Here is a 15969-nt window from a genome sequence, read left to right on the forward strand (position 1 = left end):
CATCCCCAAAGTGACGTGAGTGACATGATTTTAGTGGGGTGATAAAGTCACATTCCAGTGGTCTTGTTGGTGAGGCTTTTCTGGAGTTACCCTTCTCCCCTTCACTTTCCCAAGTGCTATGACAAACCTGACATGCAGGCAAAGTCTAGCACTGTACATAGAACAGAACTGTTGTCATGGTGATGGCGTATGTCTTCTTTTTAGTTCACATGCCCAACTTCCAACTTTAGTAGTAGATATGTGTTTTACTTACTGAATAAGAAGCACTTTGAGTTAGGAGGAAGTGGAGGAAGGTGATCAAAAAGTAGAGACTCGCAGTTCTGAGATGAGTAAATACCGGAGATGCGATGTCCGGCATGCAGATATACTGCTCTGTGACAGACAGGAAAGCTGTCAAGAGAGTAGTAAATCCTGAGGCTTCCCATCACAGGGAGAACATTTTTTTAATTTTCTTTTCTTTTCTTTTCTTTTCTTTTCTTTTCTTTTCTTTTCTTTTCTTTTCTTTCTTTTCTTCTCTCTTCTCTCTCTTTCTCTTTCTCTCTCTCTCTCTCTCTTTCTCTCTCTCTTTCTCTCTTTCTCTCTTTCATTTTATTGTATCTATATGAGATGATGAATGTTGGCCAGACCTGTTGTGGTGCTCATTTCACACTATTTGTAACCCAAACCTTCACCTGATACAGTGATGTATGCCACTTATTTCTCAATCACACTGGAAAATAAAAGAAACATTTTGAAACTCTTACTGTCACAGATGAAGGTAGAGTGAAATGATATTATTAAAGCTTGTGTGGGGCTCTTTGACTTTTGTTTGTAATGTTTGTTTTATGTATGTATGGTTTCGTGTTCTCCTTTTCTCCATTAGGACCATCCGTAGTTCGATACCATCTGCCCAAGATGTTGTTATTGTGGCGAAATGTTTTCCCTCGTTCTCTAAAGGAATTGGAGGCTGAAAAGGCCCGAGGCGATTCTTTTACCTGGCAGGTAACATTGGAAGGTCGTGCCGGAGCTTTATGTGGTAAGAACTGAAAGGGGTGTGCTCCCAGAATATAATTTTATTACGAAAATATTTGTGAGGTTAAGGAGAATCACTACTTCAGATTTTTATGTTAATGTGTAATGATGAACTCATAGACTTGTAGATTTAGAAAGAAACTTTGTAAACTAATTTATTTATTTTGGGGGGTGGGGAGAGAGAAAGCCCGCGTGCACGCATGCATGAGTAGGGGAGGGACAGACAGAGAGGGAGAGAGAGAATCCTAAGAAGGCTCTGCCTGTCAGCACTGAGCTCAAACTCACAAACCATGAGATTATGACCTGAGCCAAAACCAAGAGACTGACGCTTAACTGACCGAGCCACCCAGGCATCCCATAAATAACCTAATTTTGAGATGGAAATGAAGTAGTGACTTGAAAGAGGAGGTTAGCATTAGTGGTCATCAGATAAGACTTAGAACCCAGGCCTCTTGAGTCCAGTTATTGCAGTCTTCTACCTGTCAAAGAGGCACTGTCACCACATAGAAAACCCAGTAGGTATTTAAAGGAAGAAGACACTCAGGATCTCCCAGGTCACTGAGTTGACAGTGAGTCTTTTCATGATGGACAAACAGCTGTTCCCTCCAGCATTATCAAATCTGCAAATGTTGAGATGCATTTTTTTAGACATTCACGTTACAAAAATTATGAATAAAATTGTTTTTGTTTAGAAGTCAGCAACTTACAGGAAAGGCTCCAGTTTTGTTTCAACTGGGAACTAGAATTACACTGGGTGACTCTGTTCTTTTTTGGTTGGAAAGTGCTTCTTTTTCCAAACCGTGGGAAACAGATACATGCTTAAATCATAAAGGTGGCAGGGCAAGGTGTCAGTTTTGTTCCCAAACATCTGAGAGCTCTTTTTGTCTTAGTTCTATTGCTGAAGAGGCAGCAAAGATATTCCTTCTCACTGAGCCACTTTGTCCACCCTTGGTTCTGTCTTGCTTTCTTTGAGGTTATCTGAATTCAGTGATGTTAACAGACCTTTGAATTCCCATTCACAGAAATCTCCCTAACAGATATCTTCCCTCCCTCCACCTTTCTTCTAGCCTTTTCTAATGATGTTTCTCTGTAGTTGCAGTTAGTTCTTTGTTTGATTTGACCTGATTTCAGAACCTTATATTTCATAATAATTAAGAATTAAAAATTTTATCTAGCGATGAGGAGTTTTGTCGCACATTGCCCTGAGCTCCTGACTGAAGATGTGATTAGAAAATTGATGACCCCAATTGAATGTGCCATGACCATGATGTCACAGTAAGTAAGCGATTATAACAAGTTAATGTTCAGTTTTACGTATTTATAAATAATCATGTTTTGCACTCCCCTCTAATGTCATACAGGAAACATGTAAAACTTTAGTTTTTTAAAATGAACTTAAAAACTACAGTCATGGAATGAATTGAAATAAAATTGTATTTTATACTGTTCCAATAAAGGTCACAGTATAAACTAAGATGAAAATGTTATACTTGCCAATGTATTTTGACAGTACATCGATACATTGCTGAAAATGTCTATAACACTTATTCTAGTAAGCTGACACCAACTGTACTTTTGATATTTTAGCATTCCGTCTGTAATTAAAGCCCATGGAGCTCATCTGAAAGCTAGTGCGGCAATGGTCCGTTTAAGACTTTATGATATCTTGGCTTTGTTACCTCCAAAGACTTATGAAGGTAAATGAAATTTGCATTATCTAATAAAAATTCTTCAGTGTATCTTTCTAGTTCTTCACAACATTACAGAGTTCTGACCAAGGCTGTCCCCTGACCGTACAAAGGAAGACAACCATTTTACTTTTCTTCATGTAGAGTAGCTAACTCTCGTTGAGCACTTACTGTGTTCCAGGTTTGTTCTAATCCCTTTACGTGTATTATCTCCTTGGACTCTAACCACAACTTTATGAGGTAATTCACCTATATTTTATAGATGAAGAACCTCCGGTACAGAGAGGTGATGTAACTTACCTAAGTCTGAGATCTAGTAAGTGGCAGAGCTTGGATTCAGACCCAACTGGTTCAACGTCAGAGTCTCTGCTTTGAGTGGCTAAAATGAACAAATCAGGAGACTACAGATGCTGGAGAGGATGTGGAGAAACAGGAACCCTCTTGCACTGTTGGTGGGAATGCAAACTGGTGTAGCCGCTCTGGAAAACAGTGTGGAGGTTCCTCTAAAAATAGACCTACCCTATGACCCAGAAATAGCACTGCTAGGAATTTACCCAAGGGATACAGGAGTGCTGATGCATAGGGGCACTTGTACTCCAACGTTTATAGCAGCACTTTCAACAATAGCCAAATTATGGAAAGAGCCTAAATGTCCATCAACTGACGAATGGATAAAGAAATTGTGGTTTATATATACAACGGAATACTACTTGGCAATGAGAAAGAATGAAATATGGCCTTTTGTAGCAACATGAATGGAAGTGGAGAGTGTTATGCTAAGTGAAATAAGTCATACAGAGAAAGACAGATACCATATGTTTTCACTCTTATGTGGATCCTGAGAAACTTAACAGAAGACCACGGGGGAGGGGAAGGGGAAAAAAAAAGAGAGGAGGGAGCCAAACCATAAGAGACTCTTCAAATCTGAGAATAAACTGAGGGTTGAGGGGGGGTGGGAGAGAGGGGAAAGTGGGTGATGGGCATTGAGGAGGGCACCTGTTGGGATGAGCACTGGGTGTTGTATGGAAACCAATTTGACAATAAATTTCATATTAAAAAAAACAACAGAGGCGCCTGGGTGGCTCAGTCGGTTAAGCGTCCGACTTCGGCTCAGGTCATGATCTCACTGTTCGTGCGTTCGAGCCCTGCGTTGGGCTCTGTGCTGACAGCTCGGAGCCCGGAGGCCGCTTCGGATTCTGTGTCTCCCTCTCTCTCTGCTCCTCCCCCGCTCATGCTCTGTCTCTCTCTCTCAAGAATAAACACTAAAAACAACAACAACAACAACAAAGTCTCTGCTTTTAATTACTCTCTGAAACTGCTTCATATATATTATAATATAGCCAATAATTTAGGAATCTTGAAAGAGAATAATAATGTACTCTATAGATATTAAATATTATGTAAAATGTTAATATTAAAATAAGCCATTGATTTGTCTTCACTTCAGCCATGTCCAAGAATTCTGATGTGCTCGGCTTCATTGTCTGCACATCACTGGGTAATTAATAATAAATAATAATCGTGTCATATTTAGTATATTTAAATAAATATTTAAAGCATGAAAATATTTAATATATTTATTAAATTTAAATGTTTTAAATTTAAATAGTAAATGTAATAGTTACTGTAAATATTTTCTCTAAGTTTTTTGTTCCTTTAAATAACTTGGGCTAAAACTCATAATACAATAATAAAAAAGAAAGTACCATTATTGTATTTTAAAACAGCATTAAAGTATTTGATACAGATTTTTTAAAAAAGAGAACGGGGGGACTTAATTATTTCACTTGATCTTAGCCAAGAGGCTGAGAAGCGATGGGACTTAATTATTTTATCCCTGTTGAACATGGTGCTTCTTTTTGTGGGCAATGATTGCAGTTTTCATAAAAACTATCCTTTCATGTCTGATCTGAAGTTCTGTTTTTTTAGGATCTTTCAACGCACTTCTTAGAGAACTGGTAGCAGAATTCACTTTGACTGACAATTCAGCCAACACAACCACTTCCCTCCTCAGATCCCTCTGCCATTATGATGACAGTGTTCTTCTTGGTTCCTGGCTTCAAGAAACTGATCATAAATCAATTGAAGACCAGGTAGCAAACTACCCAGGGAATTGAAATACTACGTCATCAAAAGCAATGGGGCTGTTACAGATTGTTATTTAAAAAGGAAATATTTCAGACTAAAGTTTAATTTTATTTTAGCTTTCTTAGACATTTAAAGATTGCTTCCTGGTGGTAGAAAAAAATAGTGAAAAATGGTGAATTTCTTACGTTCTTTTAAAAAAAGACTTACTAATGCCTCTTTTAGTGAGTTTTTGTGAGTTGAAGTTATTCCTGATATTGTTTTGCTTACACATTGTAAGGTGGTCAATATACAAATGTTAAAATGAATAAGTATTTTCTTAAAATTATACAAGGTGTTACTGATGGCTTTTTTTAGTGGCCAAATATTTTTATCTATTTAAAATTTTTCAGATTCAATCATTTTTGTTTTTTTCTTTTTTTTCAAATTCAATCATTCTTGGTTTTTTTGTGCTCTTGTTACCTTTTTTCCTTCCTCTCATTCTGTTTTTCATGCCTAACTAATACTTAGTGAGTTTCTTAAAGTAGATTTTGAATGATTTTTATGTCCTTCTTTTTGTAGCTCCAGCCAAACAGTGCATCTGGAAGTGGGGCGCTGGAGCACGACCCATCCTCCATTTACTTACGAATCCCTGCTGGAGAAGCTGTGCCTGGTCCTCTCCCGCTTGGGGTTTCCGTCATTGATGCTTCCGTGGCTCTTTTTGGTGTAGTGTTTCCTCATGTTTCTTACAAACACCGGTTAGTATAAAATCAATCAAATAATTGTAGTTTAATATAAACTATACCAGAGAGGAGGTGGGTGGGGGGATGGTTTAAGTAGGTGATGGAGATTAAGGAGGGCTTGTATTGTGAGGAGCCCTGGGTATTGTATGGAAGTGTTGAATAACTATATTGCACACCTGAAACTAACGATTACACTATGGTAACTAGCTGCAATTTAAATGAAAACTTTTTAAAAATAAAAATAAAAAAATAAAATAAAAAATAAAAACACTTTTTAAGTATTTAACATAATAACATCTCAGTTACCTGCAATAAGGTAAACTGCTACTTAAATAATAGGCTTATAAATTTAATAATGTAAGTGACACATACATGATGAAAAAAATTGCTTGAAAATTCCACATAATTGAAACTTTTTAAGATCTGGCTCTGTGAACTGGCCTCTGACATCCATTGTCTTGTGGACTGTCTTAAAACAGCAAGATTTTCATTTCAATAATTCGTTTGCAAGTTTTTAAGTAGGTTTTCCATATCTTTAATTAGAGACATCACTTTGCTAACTCTTTTTTTTATTACTGAAGAAGTTAATGAATGTGAGGTCCATTCTCTAATAGTGTTTGTCTGTCATATGGTTTAGTCTGGGACTTAGGAAACTAAAGTAACAGGTTGTTTTTCTAATAGGAGCATTTTGGTTTGCTGTATTCTGTGTCCACAGACACTATCCCTAATTTTTGTAGGCATTTTATCTATTTATGGTGGTTTTCTCAAGAGGAAGAGTGAAAATGAATTAGTGTAAGACACTCATAGGTAACTTGTTTAACAAAATATGCTTTTAGGGGTGCCCGACTGGTTCATTCGGTGGAGCATGTGACTCTTGATCTCGGGCTTGTGAGTTCAAGCTCCACGTTGGATATAGAGATTACTTAAAAATAAAAAATCTTGGGGCGCCTGGGTGGCGCAGTCGGTTAAGCGTCCGACTTCAGCCAGGTCACGATCTCGCAGTCCATGAGTTCGAGCCCCGCCTCAGGTCTGGGCTGATGGCTCGGAGCCTGGAGCCTGTTTCCGATTCTGTGTCTCCCTCTCTCTCTGCCCCTCCCCCGTTCATGCTCTGTCTCTCTCTGTCCCAAAAATAAATACAAAACGTTGAAAAAAAAATTTTTTTTAAATAAATAAAAAATAAAAAATCTTTTTAAACAATGCTTTTGAACATTGTTAGGTTTGTGTATAAAGATAACATAAATATAAAAAATAATGTAAATATTATCTTTAAAAAATGCATAGGTTACTTGGTTAATTGCTTTTTAATTTGAGGAGAAAAATTTCCGTGTAAAATTTCACTTTACCCAGGTATCTTGAAGAACATTTCGTTGTCACATAAATGAAGAATATGAAAGGGGAAAGAATCTCATAAAGCATCTACTTTAATATCCTTGTTTTAAATCAGGAAATCCAGGTCTAAGAGTTTGTGGTTTGCCCAAAGTTACACAGCTAATTATGAGAGCTGTAAGTAGAGTCCAGGATTATTTTGACTATATTAACTCACTTTTGTAGAACAATTAAATAAATTACATTAACAATTAATAACTTAAATATCCAGTGATAGAGGAAGGAGCCAATCAATTATGGAAGGTCAGTAGGTTAGAATTTTTTTTTACATGGACAATGTTTTGATATGCTCCTTATACAACGTTAAATGATAAAAGTAAAATAAAAGGCAAGAAGTGATCCCAGTCCTGTATTTTAAAGAAAAGACCTGAGAGGAGCCTGGGTGGCTCAGTCGGGTAGGAGTCCAACTTTGGCTCAGGTTGTGATCTCACAGTTTGTGAGTTCGAGCCCTGCATTGGGCTCTCTGCTGTCAGCAAAGAGCCCACTTCAGATCCTCTGCCTCCTTCTCCCTCTGCCCCTCCCCCCCTCAAAAATAAACAAACATTAAAAATAATGATAAAAAAAAGACCTGAAAGAAAATCTATCTGAGGGTAAGAGTAGTTATTTCTGGATGTAATTTTTTGTTACTAATCTTCAAATTGAATGAAACAAACATTTTATAAAAAAGAAAAAACAGGGGCGCCTGGGTGACTCAGTCGGTTGGGCGTCCGACTTCAGCTCAGGTCATGATCTCGCAGTCCGTGAGTTCAAGCCCCGTGTCGGGCTCTGGGCTGATGGCTCAGAGCCTGGAGCCTGCTTCTGATTCTGTGTCTCCCTCTCTCTCTCTGCCCCTCCCCCGTTCATGCTCTGTCTCTCTCTGTCTCAAAAATAAATAAAACGTTAAAAAAAAAAAATTAAAAAAAAACCATTTTTTAAACTAAGGTTTTTAAAAAGGTTATGTATTTGAGATCAGTCATAGGTAAATCATGCTTCTGGTAATGTTGGAGACCCTGTGTGTCTTCTTATGTGTATGCTTGAAAGCAATGCCCAGTTTCCTCATCCTTAGAAGATGTGGATCTATGTCAGAGCAAGTATTAAGTAGTCAATTTTAGCCCCCAGTAACTCTCAGTGGAGTTTTACTGAAAGATTAGGTGATATTTGAAGAATACTTTGACCTGAGACCTATGGCCTATTGTAAATTGAGCTTAAATCCTTATAGTGACCTTAGGGAGATCCTGATTTCCTACTTTAGATCATAGTTATTTTGGTACTGAATCCAACATCCCGGATTCCTTTGCCCATCTGATTTATTTTTAGAAGAATCTGAAATGATCTCATTCTCTTATCGGAATAGTCTCAAATGGCTGTGATTTTTTTTTTTTTTTTTTTTTTTTTTGCTGACTGTCTCATTTAAAAAATTTGAAATAAAAAAAAATTTCACTTCTGATTTTTTACATTAAAAGAAAAAAATGACCAAAGCTAAATCCCTTTAAAAACCTCCCAGTTGGGGCGCCTGGGTGGCTCAGTCGGTGGAGCGTCCGGCTTCGACTCAGGTCATGATCTCACGGTTCGTGAGTTCAAGCCCCGTGTCGGGCTCTGCGCTGACAGCTCAGAGCCTGGAGCCTGTTTCAGATTCTGTCTCCCTCTTGCTCTGCCCTGACCCTGCTTTGCTCTGTCTCTCTGTCTCTAAAATAAATAAACATTAAAAAAAATTTTTTCTTTAAATAAAAATAAAAAAAATAAAATAAAAACCTCCCAGTTAGCTTCTGAGAATAGGACGTGAGGTACAATTTTCTTCCATGTGAGTGTATTTTGAAAAGAAGAAAAAAATTATGCCTCATTTAAAAATTTCCAACTGAATCTTCTACACAGATGCATAATTGATGATTGCTAATTCTGTTCAAGAAACCTTGAGCACCTACTGTATACCAGGCACTTTATTAGATTCTGGCATTAATGTTAACACTGAAATTATGACCTTATTTTGTTCATTGAAACTTAATATTTAGTCTCTTGCCTTGTTCCACTTAAAAACCGCATGCCCCTATATCAATTCAGGAGGAGCTCGGGTTTGAACCAGCTGCAGGAATGAAATAAAAATGAGACAGCATGGGGCATTATTTGTTACCAATTAGCTTATACTCTTTTTATGTATCTTTTTTGAGCCATATTTGAATAAAAAGTATTGCTAATGTGATCTTTATTCTATTATCATAGATTACAAATGTTGGACCACTTTGCTGAATGCGTTAAACAAGCCAAAGGCGTCCGTCAGCAGGCTGTGCAGCTTAATATTTTTACTGCTGTTCTTAGTGCACTAAAGGTATTTACTTTTAAAACATAAGTATTCTGGGGGCACCTGGGTGGCTCATTTGGCTGAGCATCTCTTAATTTTGGCTCAGGTCATGATCCCACCATTGTGGGAATAGCTCTGAGATGGGCTCTACACTGCATGTGGAGGCTGCTTAAGATTCACTCTCTTTCTGTCTCTGTCTCTCTGTCTCTCTCTCCCCACCCCCCTTCCCCCTCCCTCCCTCTTCCTCCCTCTCTCTCCCTCTCCCTTTCACCCTCTCTCTCCGTTTCACCCTCTCTCTCCCTCTCCCTTTCACCCTCTCTCTCTCTCTCTCTCTCCCTTCGTTGGCCCCTCTCCCCCACTTGAGCACGTGTGTATGTTCTCTCTTTCAAATAAAATAAATAAAAATTTTAAAAAAACATAAGTATTCTGAACTAAGATTTTAATTAATGCCTTTAATAAGGCAGGTATATCTAGACCATTATGACGATTATATGTATATCACTTGAAAACTGTGTTTTTACATTAGTTTAACTAAGTTATTAGAAACTATTTATTAGACTCATTGCAATTAAATAAGTGTTTTATAGTTTAATAATGTTAAAGTTCATTTTTTGGTCTGATCTTTCAGATTTTATAAGTTCTAGTAAGTTCTCTTGGAATTTTCAAAGATGTCTGACTAATAAAATCTTGTATTCTACTTGAGGTTAACTGGATAAAGTTTGAGTTCCATTTGTGGTTTAGACCATAAATCAGGAGAGACTATGTTGTACAGCTGAAAAAAGGCTACATTTAGAGACTGTGTTGTGGTTTAGATCTCATAGGTTTATGTCTTAAGCAGTTCCTTAACCTTTTGAACCTCGGTTTCTGTATGTTTGAAGTGAAATAACCAATATTTTGCCTATCTCTCAGAGTTTATGCACTGTTCTATGCAGCCTACAGCCTCTCGTGACATATTTGAAAACTTTTTTATATTATTCAGCACTAAGCTTGTTACAAGGTTTACCGTTAAAATGGCAGCAAATACAAGTGTTTAAATGGGCGTGAATTAAGTTGTGTTTTGTAAACATCAGGGAAAAGGGACATAGGCATTGAATACAGAAATAGAAGTTTGTATCATTTATATAACTATTAGTATATGCGCTATTTAGAGACCATCAGCTAATACGAACATCTGAGTTTTTTAAAAAAGAATTGGGTAGTCAGTCTTCCTTAGTGGTTGGAAGGTGAGTGAACCAACTGTAATATTGCTCTACAGTATACTTTTCTTCATAGATTTGCTTGCTAATGCCCCTGCTATGGCTAACATTTTCTCCCGGCACCATGAGTTGGATTTTTGGTCTCATGTAAGCTAAGTTCCATGTTCTAGGTGTACCTAGAACAGAGATACTAACATTTAATATGATGAACAAAGTGTATCGATATTCAGTTACTGATTATTTTTACCTTATTTTATCTTTTTATATATATTGAATGTACTCTTGATGACATAATTATCTTCTCTGGAATTTTTATAGAAACATGTCAAATTTTCATACTCATCAGCCTTTTTCCTTACCTAAAGTTCTAATGGTAAATGTCAGTTAGTTGAATACCAGTTGACTTAATAGTATAGCATCCTTTATACATAAGAGCAATACTTTTATATAAAAAGCATTAGTCTTTGGATAAAGACACGTCCAGGGATTGTTCATCTTGGGGCTGATTGACTATAACCTTGTTATATATTGTTGTGAATCATGTTTAGGAAAATGATTAGTTTAATAGGTATTGATTCTAGGCATAATATATGCATATGAAAGATGGCTGAAGCAGGGGAGCAGGTAGGTGAATGGGTAACATAGGTGAAGGGGACTAAGAGGTACAAACTTTCAGTTACAAATAGGTCATAGGAATACAGCATGGGAAATATAGTTAATATTGTAATAATATTGTACATTGACCGATGGTGACTACATTTATCATGATGAGCATAGCTTAATGCATAGAATTGTCTAATCATGATGTTGTACACCTAAAACTAGGTTTGTACAGTATGTCAACTGTACTTCAATTAAAACGAAAAGATGGTTGATACATAATACCCCTATTTTATAGCAGCATTATTTACAATAGCCAAGATATGGAAGCAGCCCAGGTGCCCATCAACTGTTGAATGGATAAAGAAGATGTGGTATATATACACAATGGAATGTTACTCAGCCATCAAAAATAATGAAATCTTGTCATTTGCAGTGACATAGATGGAGCTAGAGAGTATAATGCTAAGTAAAATAAGTCAGAGAAAGACAAATACCATATGATTTCACTCATATGTGGAATTTAAGAAACAAAACAAGCAAAGGGAAAAAGAGAGAGAGAGAAACTACTCTTAACTATAGAGAGCAAACTGGTTACCAGAAGGGAGGTGGGTGGGCGGATGGGTGAAATAGGTGATGGGGATTAAGGAGTGCACTTGTCATGGTGAGCACTGGGTGATTAAAATAAAAACTTAAAAAAATTAAAAAATAAAAGATGGTTGAAAAAAGGTGGGTGGAAATACATGTATATGTACAAAGATTGCAGCACATCTTTTTCTTTTATGTACTGTGAATTTTGAATTTGCCCCCTTCCCCCACCCCCTTTTTTGTTTTTAATAACCATAGGGCCTGGCTGAAAACAAAAGTACTTTAGGACCTGAGGAAGTTCGTAAATCTGCTCTGACTCTGGTTATGGGCGCTCTTGACAACCCAAACCCCATCTTAAGATGTGCAGCAGGGGAAGCTCTTGGAAGAATGGCTCAGGTGGTTGGGGAAGCAACCTTCATTGCTAGAATGGCCCAGTATAGCTTTGACAAGTAAGTGGGTCTTTTTACTGACAAGTAAGTTTCTCGTAGAGACAAAGATGTCTTTTTAGTAGTCAATAATTATATTAACTGGGTGATACGCTTTCCACATGGTATAGCATATGACAAAATATTGTGTTTTTTTATAATGAATTTAATTTTCAGTACAGTAATTGTTTAAACTCCAGAACCTGGGAAAGTTGTAATATTATAGATACTTCTAAGGTGGTCAGGTTTCAGCCTTTGAATATTACATAATGGAATCAAGCAGATTGTTAATACGACCTCTCTTAGTTATATGTACTCTGCTCTGAAGACGTGTTCTGGAAGTCCCTTTCTCTTATCTCTGCTCCTTACATTACTCTTTTTGTTAATTATTCATTTTTTGGAATAAGCCATTCTTTTTATAACTGCCAGCAAGTTTATCATCTTTTAAATTATCCCTGAAACGGGAAAAGTTGGTGTTAGGTTTTAAGGATTTCTTTGCATATTAATTAAAAACAGTGATCTCAGAGTTCCAAATAAGTATGATTAAGATGATGCCGTTATTAGTGACTCTTGGTTGGTTGTTAATCAAGTACTTAAAGTAGACAAGTTGAAAATCAAGTGTGGTCAAGAACTGATACTTGAGTTATGTAAATTAACCACTGTATATTTTGAGTACTAATTATACCAAACTAGGCCATTATCTTTAACGAGAGAGGTGGGGGGGAAGCAATGGTTGTGAAGCAGTAGTTCTGAATAAAAAGTATTTTCTGAATTCTTGGTTATATGAGAATGGCTTTTCCCTGTCTTCAGACATGAGCAACAATTTGGTTATAGGGTAATGCCCCAGTGTGTTGTTTGAATCACTAAGGATAATATGAGCAAGCAGAAGATAAAATAGTCCCTGACACTTGATCTTCTGTAGGATGACTTTTACCATTTTCTAACAATAGATCAGTTTTGCTTTTCCAAGTATGTCATTGATTCTGAAATCCAACTTCCATTAAAGATTTTTTAAAATATACAACCAGTCTTACCTGTTTAATGATTTGTGCTCTGTTAATAATAGGTAAATAGGAGTTTTACACATCCAATAACCACAACAAACCTGAGGTGGAATAAAGACAAAAGAAAAGCATAGCATAGTCAAATTTCATAAAGCCAGTGATAAAGAGAATGTCATAAAAGCAGCCAGTTGGGGGAACACATCACGCAGAGGAACAAAGATAACAATTTCAGCAGGCTTCTGATTATAAACTATGCAAGCAAAAGGCAGTAGAGTGACCTAGAACTTTATAGCCAGTGAAAATACTTTTTTAAAACTGAAGTTTTAATAAAGACTTTCAGACTGTGAAAGGTTGGGAAATTCATTGCTTACACGGTGTACCATAAGAAGTGTTAAAAGAAGCTTTTTGCAAAAAAAAAAAAGATGACAGTAGATGAAAATTTGAGTGTAACATACAGAAGTGAAGAGTGCCAAGAGTGGTAGGTATGTAGATAAATATAAGGACTTATTCTTTATATGTCTGTTTTAAAATGACCTATTATTTTATTCTCATTTATTTTTTATTATATTTTACTTTTAGTTATTGTTTAGTTTTTATTTCATAATCATAAATTTAACTCTGCAATCCAGCTAAACTTGGAGGGGAATAAGGAAATTATGGAACCCACAGAACTGCAGCGAGATACAAAGATTACAGCGAGAGCAGACAAGGGCAAAGGAGTGCTCTCTTGAGCTACAGCAGGAATGGTCTGGTAGTTAAGATAAAACACAAGTCAAATTTAATAGATTTGTCCACAGTCAGCAATGGTGATCTTCTTTCTGGTCTTGCCATTCCTGGACCCAAAGCGCTCTGTGGCTTCCACAATATTCATGTCCTCTTTCACTTGCCAGAGACCACATACTTGCCATCCAACCACTTACTCTTGGCAATGCGGATGAAAAAACTGTGAACTGTTGTGTTGGGTCCAGCATTTGCCATGGACAAGATTCCAGGACCCCTATGCTTCAGGATAAAATACTCATCATCAAATTTCTCCCCATTGATGGACTTGCCACCAGTGCCATTATGGTATGCCAAGTCACCGCCCTGACACATAAATCCCAGAATAATCCCATGAAAGCAGGAACTTGTATAACCAAATCTTTTCTCCCCAGTGCTCAGAGCATAAAAATTTTCTACTGTTTTTCAAACGTTGTCTGCAGACAGCTCCAAGGTGACACATCCCAGGGGCTTACCATCCATGGCGATGCTGAAGAACATGGTGGAGTTGACCATGGCTGAGTGGCACAGGCAGCTCCTGGGCAACAGAGTTTGCAAGCTATTTTTAGTCGCATTTTTTAAATGCCTTGGGAAGATAATTGACCCTTTCATGCAAAAATGATAATGTATGGTAGGATTTTAATAGAGAAGTAAAAATACATGACAGCAGTGCAAAGAATGGGAAGAGGAAATGGTGGCATACTCTGTGTACAATATACATGAAAGAATATAATATTCTTTGAAGGTATATCATAAGAGTTAGAAATGTATAATGTAAACTCCAGAGATCCTACTGAAAAACAAAAATGTATAACTAATAAACCAATAGTGGAGATAAAATGGAATCATAAAAAATACTAAATCCAAAAGAAGATGGAAAGAAGGAAAAAGAAACAAACTGATGTGACAGAGCATGAATAGCAATATGGGAGACTTAAACCCAACCTGCTGATAATTACATTAAATATAAATGGTCTAAACATTACAAGTAAAAGTTAGAATTTGTCATATTGGATAAAAAGCAAAATCTAACTGAATGCTATCTACAAGAAACCCCTTTAACTCTAAAGAAAGAAATAGGTTAAAAGTAAAAGGATAGGGATAATATACCAGGAAAACACTAACTCAAAGGAAGCTAGAGTGGCTCTGTTATTATCAGAAAAAGTAGATTTTGTAACAAAAATTGTTACCAGAATAAATGAGAGCTTTCATAATGATAAGAAGACCAATTCCCCCCAAGAATACATAGCAATTCTCAATGTATATGTATCTTATGATATAGTTTTAAAATACATGGAACAAAACCTAATAGAAGTGAAAGTAAAATAGACAAGTCTAAAATTATATTTGGTGATCTCAGCATTCCTGTCTCAGTAACTAATAGAACAGACACTCCGATTATTAAAAAGGTAGATTTTACCAATGCTGTCATCTAGCTTGGCCTACTGACATTTGTAGAATACTTTACAAAAGAAGCAATATACATTCTGCCTTTCTCTCTCTCTCTCTCTCTCTCTCTCTCTCTCTCTCTCTCTCTCTCTCTCCCTCTCTCCCCCCTTATTCTCCTTATTCTCATAATTCTTTTTTTAAAAAATCAGGTTTGGATTTCATTGAGTTTTTCTGTTGTCTTTCCATTTTCTCTTCCACTGATTTCTGCTTTATTTTTATAACTTGCTTCATTATGCTTACCTTCAGTTCAGTTTACTTTTCTCTTTCTAGATTCTGAAGGTGGAGGTTTAGATAATTCATTTAAAACCTTTCTTATTTTCTAATACAAGGATTTTGATGCTATAAATTCACCTTGATACACACTTTAGCTGCATACCATAAATTCTGATATGTTTTATTTCCTTATTGGCTCAATTAATTATCTATCTTGGTAAATGTTCTATGGATACTTGAAAAGAATTACCATTGGTGAATTTTATTTTATATAAATATATCTCAATAAAGCTTATTTTTTAAGTAATCTGCAATATCTTCTTTTTATATTTTTTAATTAATTAGATATATTTCACAAAGAAAAAGACTGATGCATGTTAAAGAGGTTCAGATCATAATTATAGAGAATTTCTTAAGTTAACATTTTCTGTAATTTTGTAATTTCTGTAATCTAAATTTTTAGATTTTTAAAACCAGTTATAAAAGCAATTCGTGTTTATTTAAAACACCAATAATAAAAATATGTTTCAAATGATTCTTTTCAAGGAATAATAAATGTTAAAAACTG

At 36.1% G+C, this 15969-nt stretch overlaps 1 protein-coding gene and 1 pseudogene across 2 annotated transcripts in view; one reads left to right on the forward strand and one right to left on the reverse strand.

Annotated features, from left to right (window-relative positions):
- HEATR5B (HEAT repeat containing 5B) overlaps positions 1 to 15969 on the forward strand; it is a 99307-nt gene that overhangs the window by 23242 nt on the left and 60096 nt on the right. For both annotated transcript variants that reach the window (XR_003967895.1, XM_030311309.1), the window contains exons 12-18: positions 863 to 1015; positions 2187 to 2286; positions 2599 to 2708; positions 4629 to 4792; positions 5346 to 5521; positions 9089 to 9194; positions 11810 to 12000. Coding sequence is in view for 1 of the 2 variants with exons in the window: in XM_030311309.1 (XP_030167169.1) it covers positions 863 to 1015; positions 2187 to 2286; positions 2599 to 2708; positions 4629 to 4792; positions 5346 to 5521; positions 9089 to 9194; positions 11810 to 12000 (1000 nt within the window). In the remaining variant the exon portion in view is untranslated. The remainder of the gene's footprint in view (positions 1 to 862; positions 1016 to 2186; positions 2287 to 2598; positions 2709 to 4628; positions 4793 to 5345; positions 5522 to 9088; positions 9195 to 11809; positions 12001 to 15969) is intronic.
- Positions 13714 to 14255, reverse strand: LOC115510933 (annotated as a pseudogene).

This window comes from Lynx canadensis, chromosome A3 (assembly GCF_007474595.2).
Source record: "Lynx canadensis isolate LIC74 chromosome A3, mLynCan4.pri.v2, whole genome shotgun sequence".
NCBI lineage: Eukaryota > Metazoa > Chordata > Mammalia > Carnivora > Felidae > Lynx > Lynx canadensis.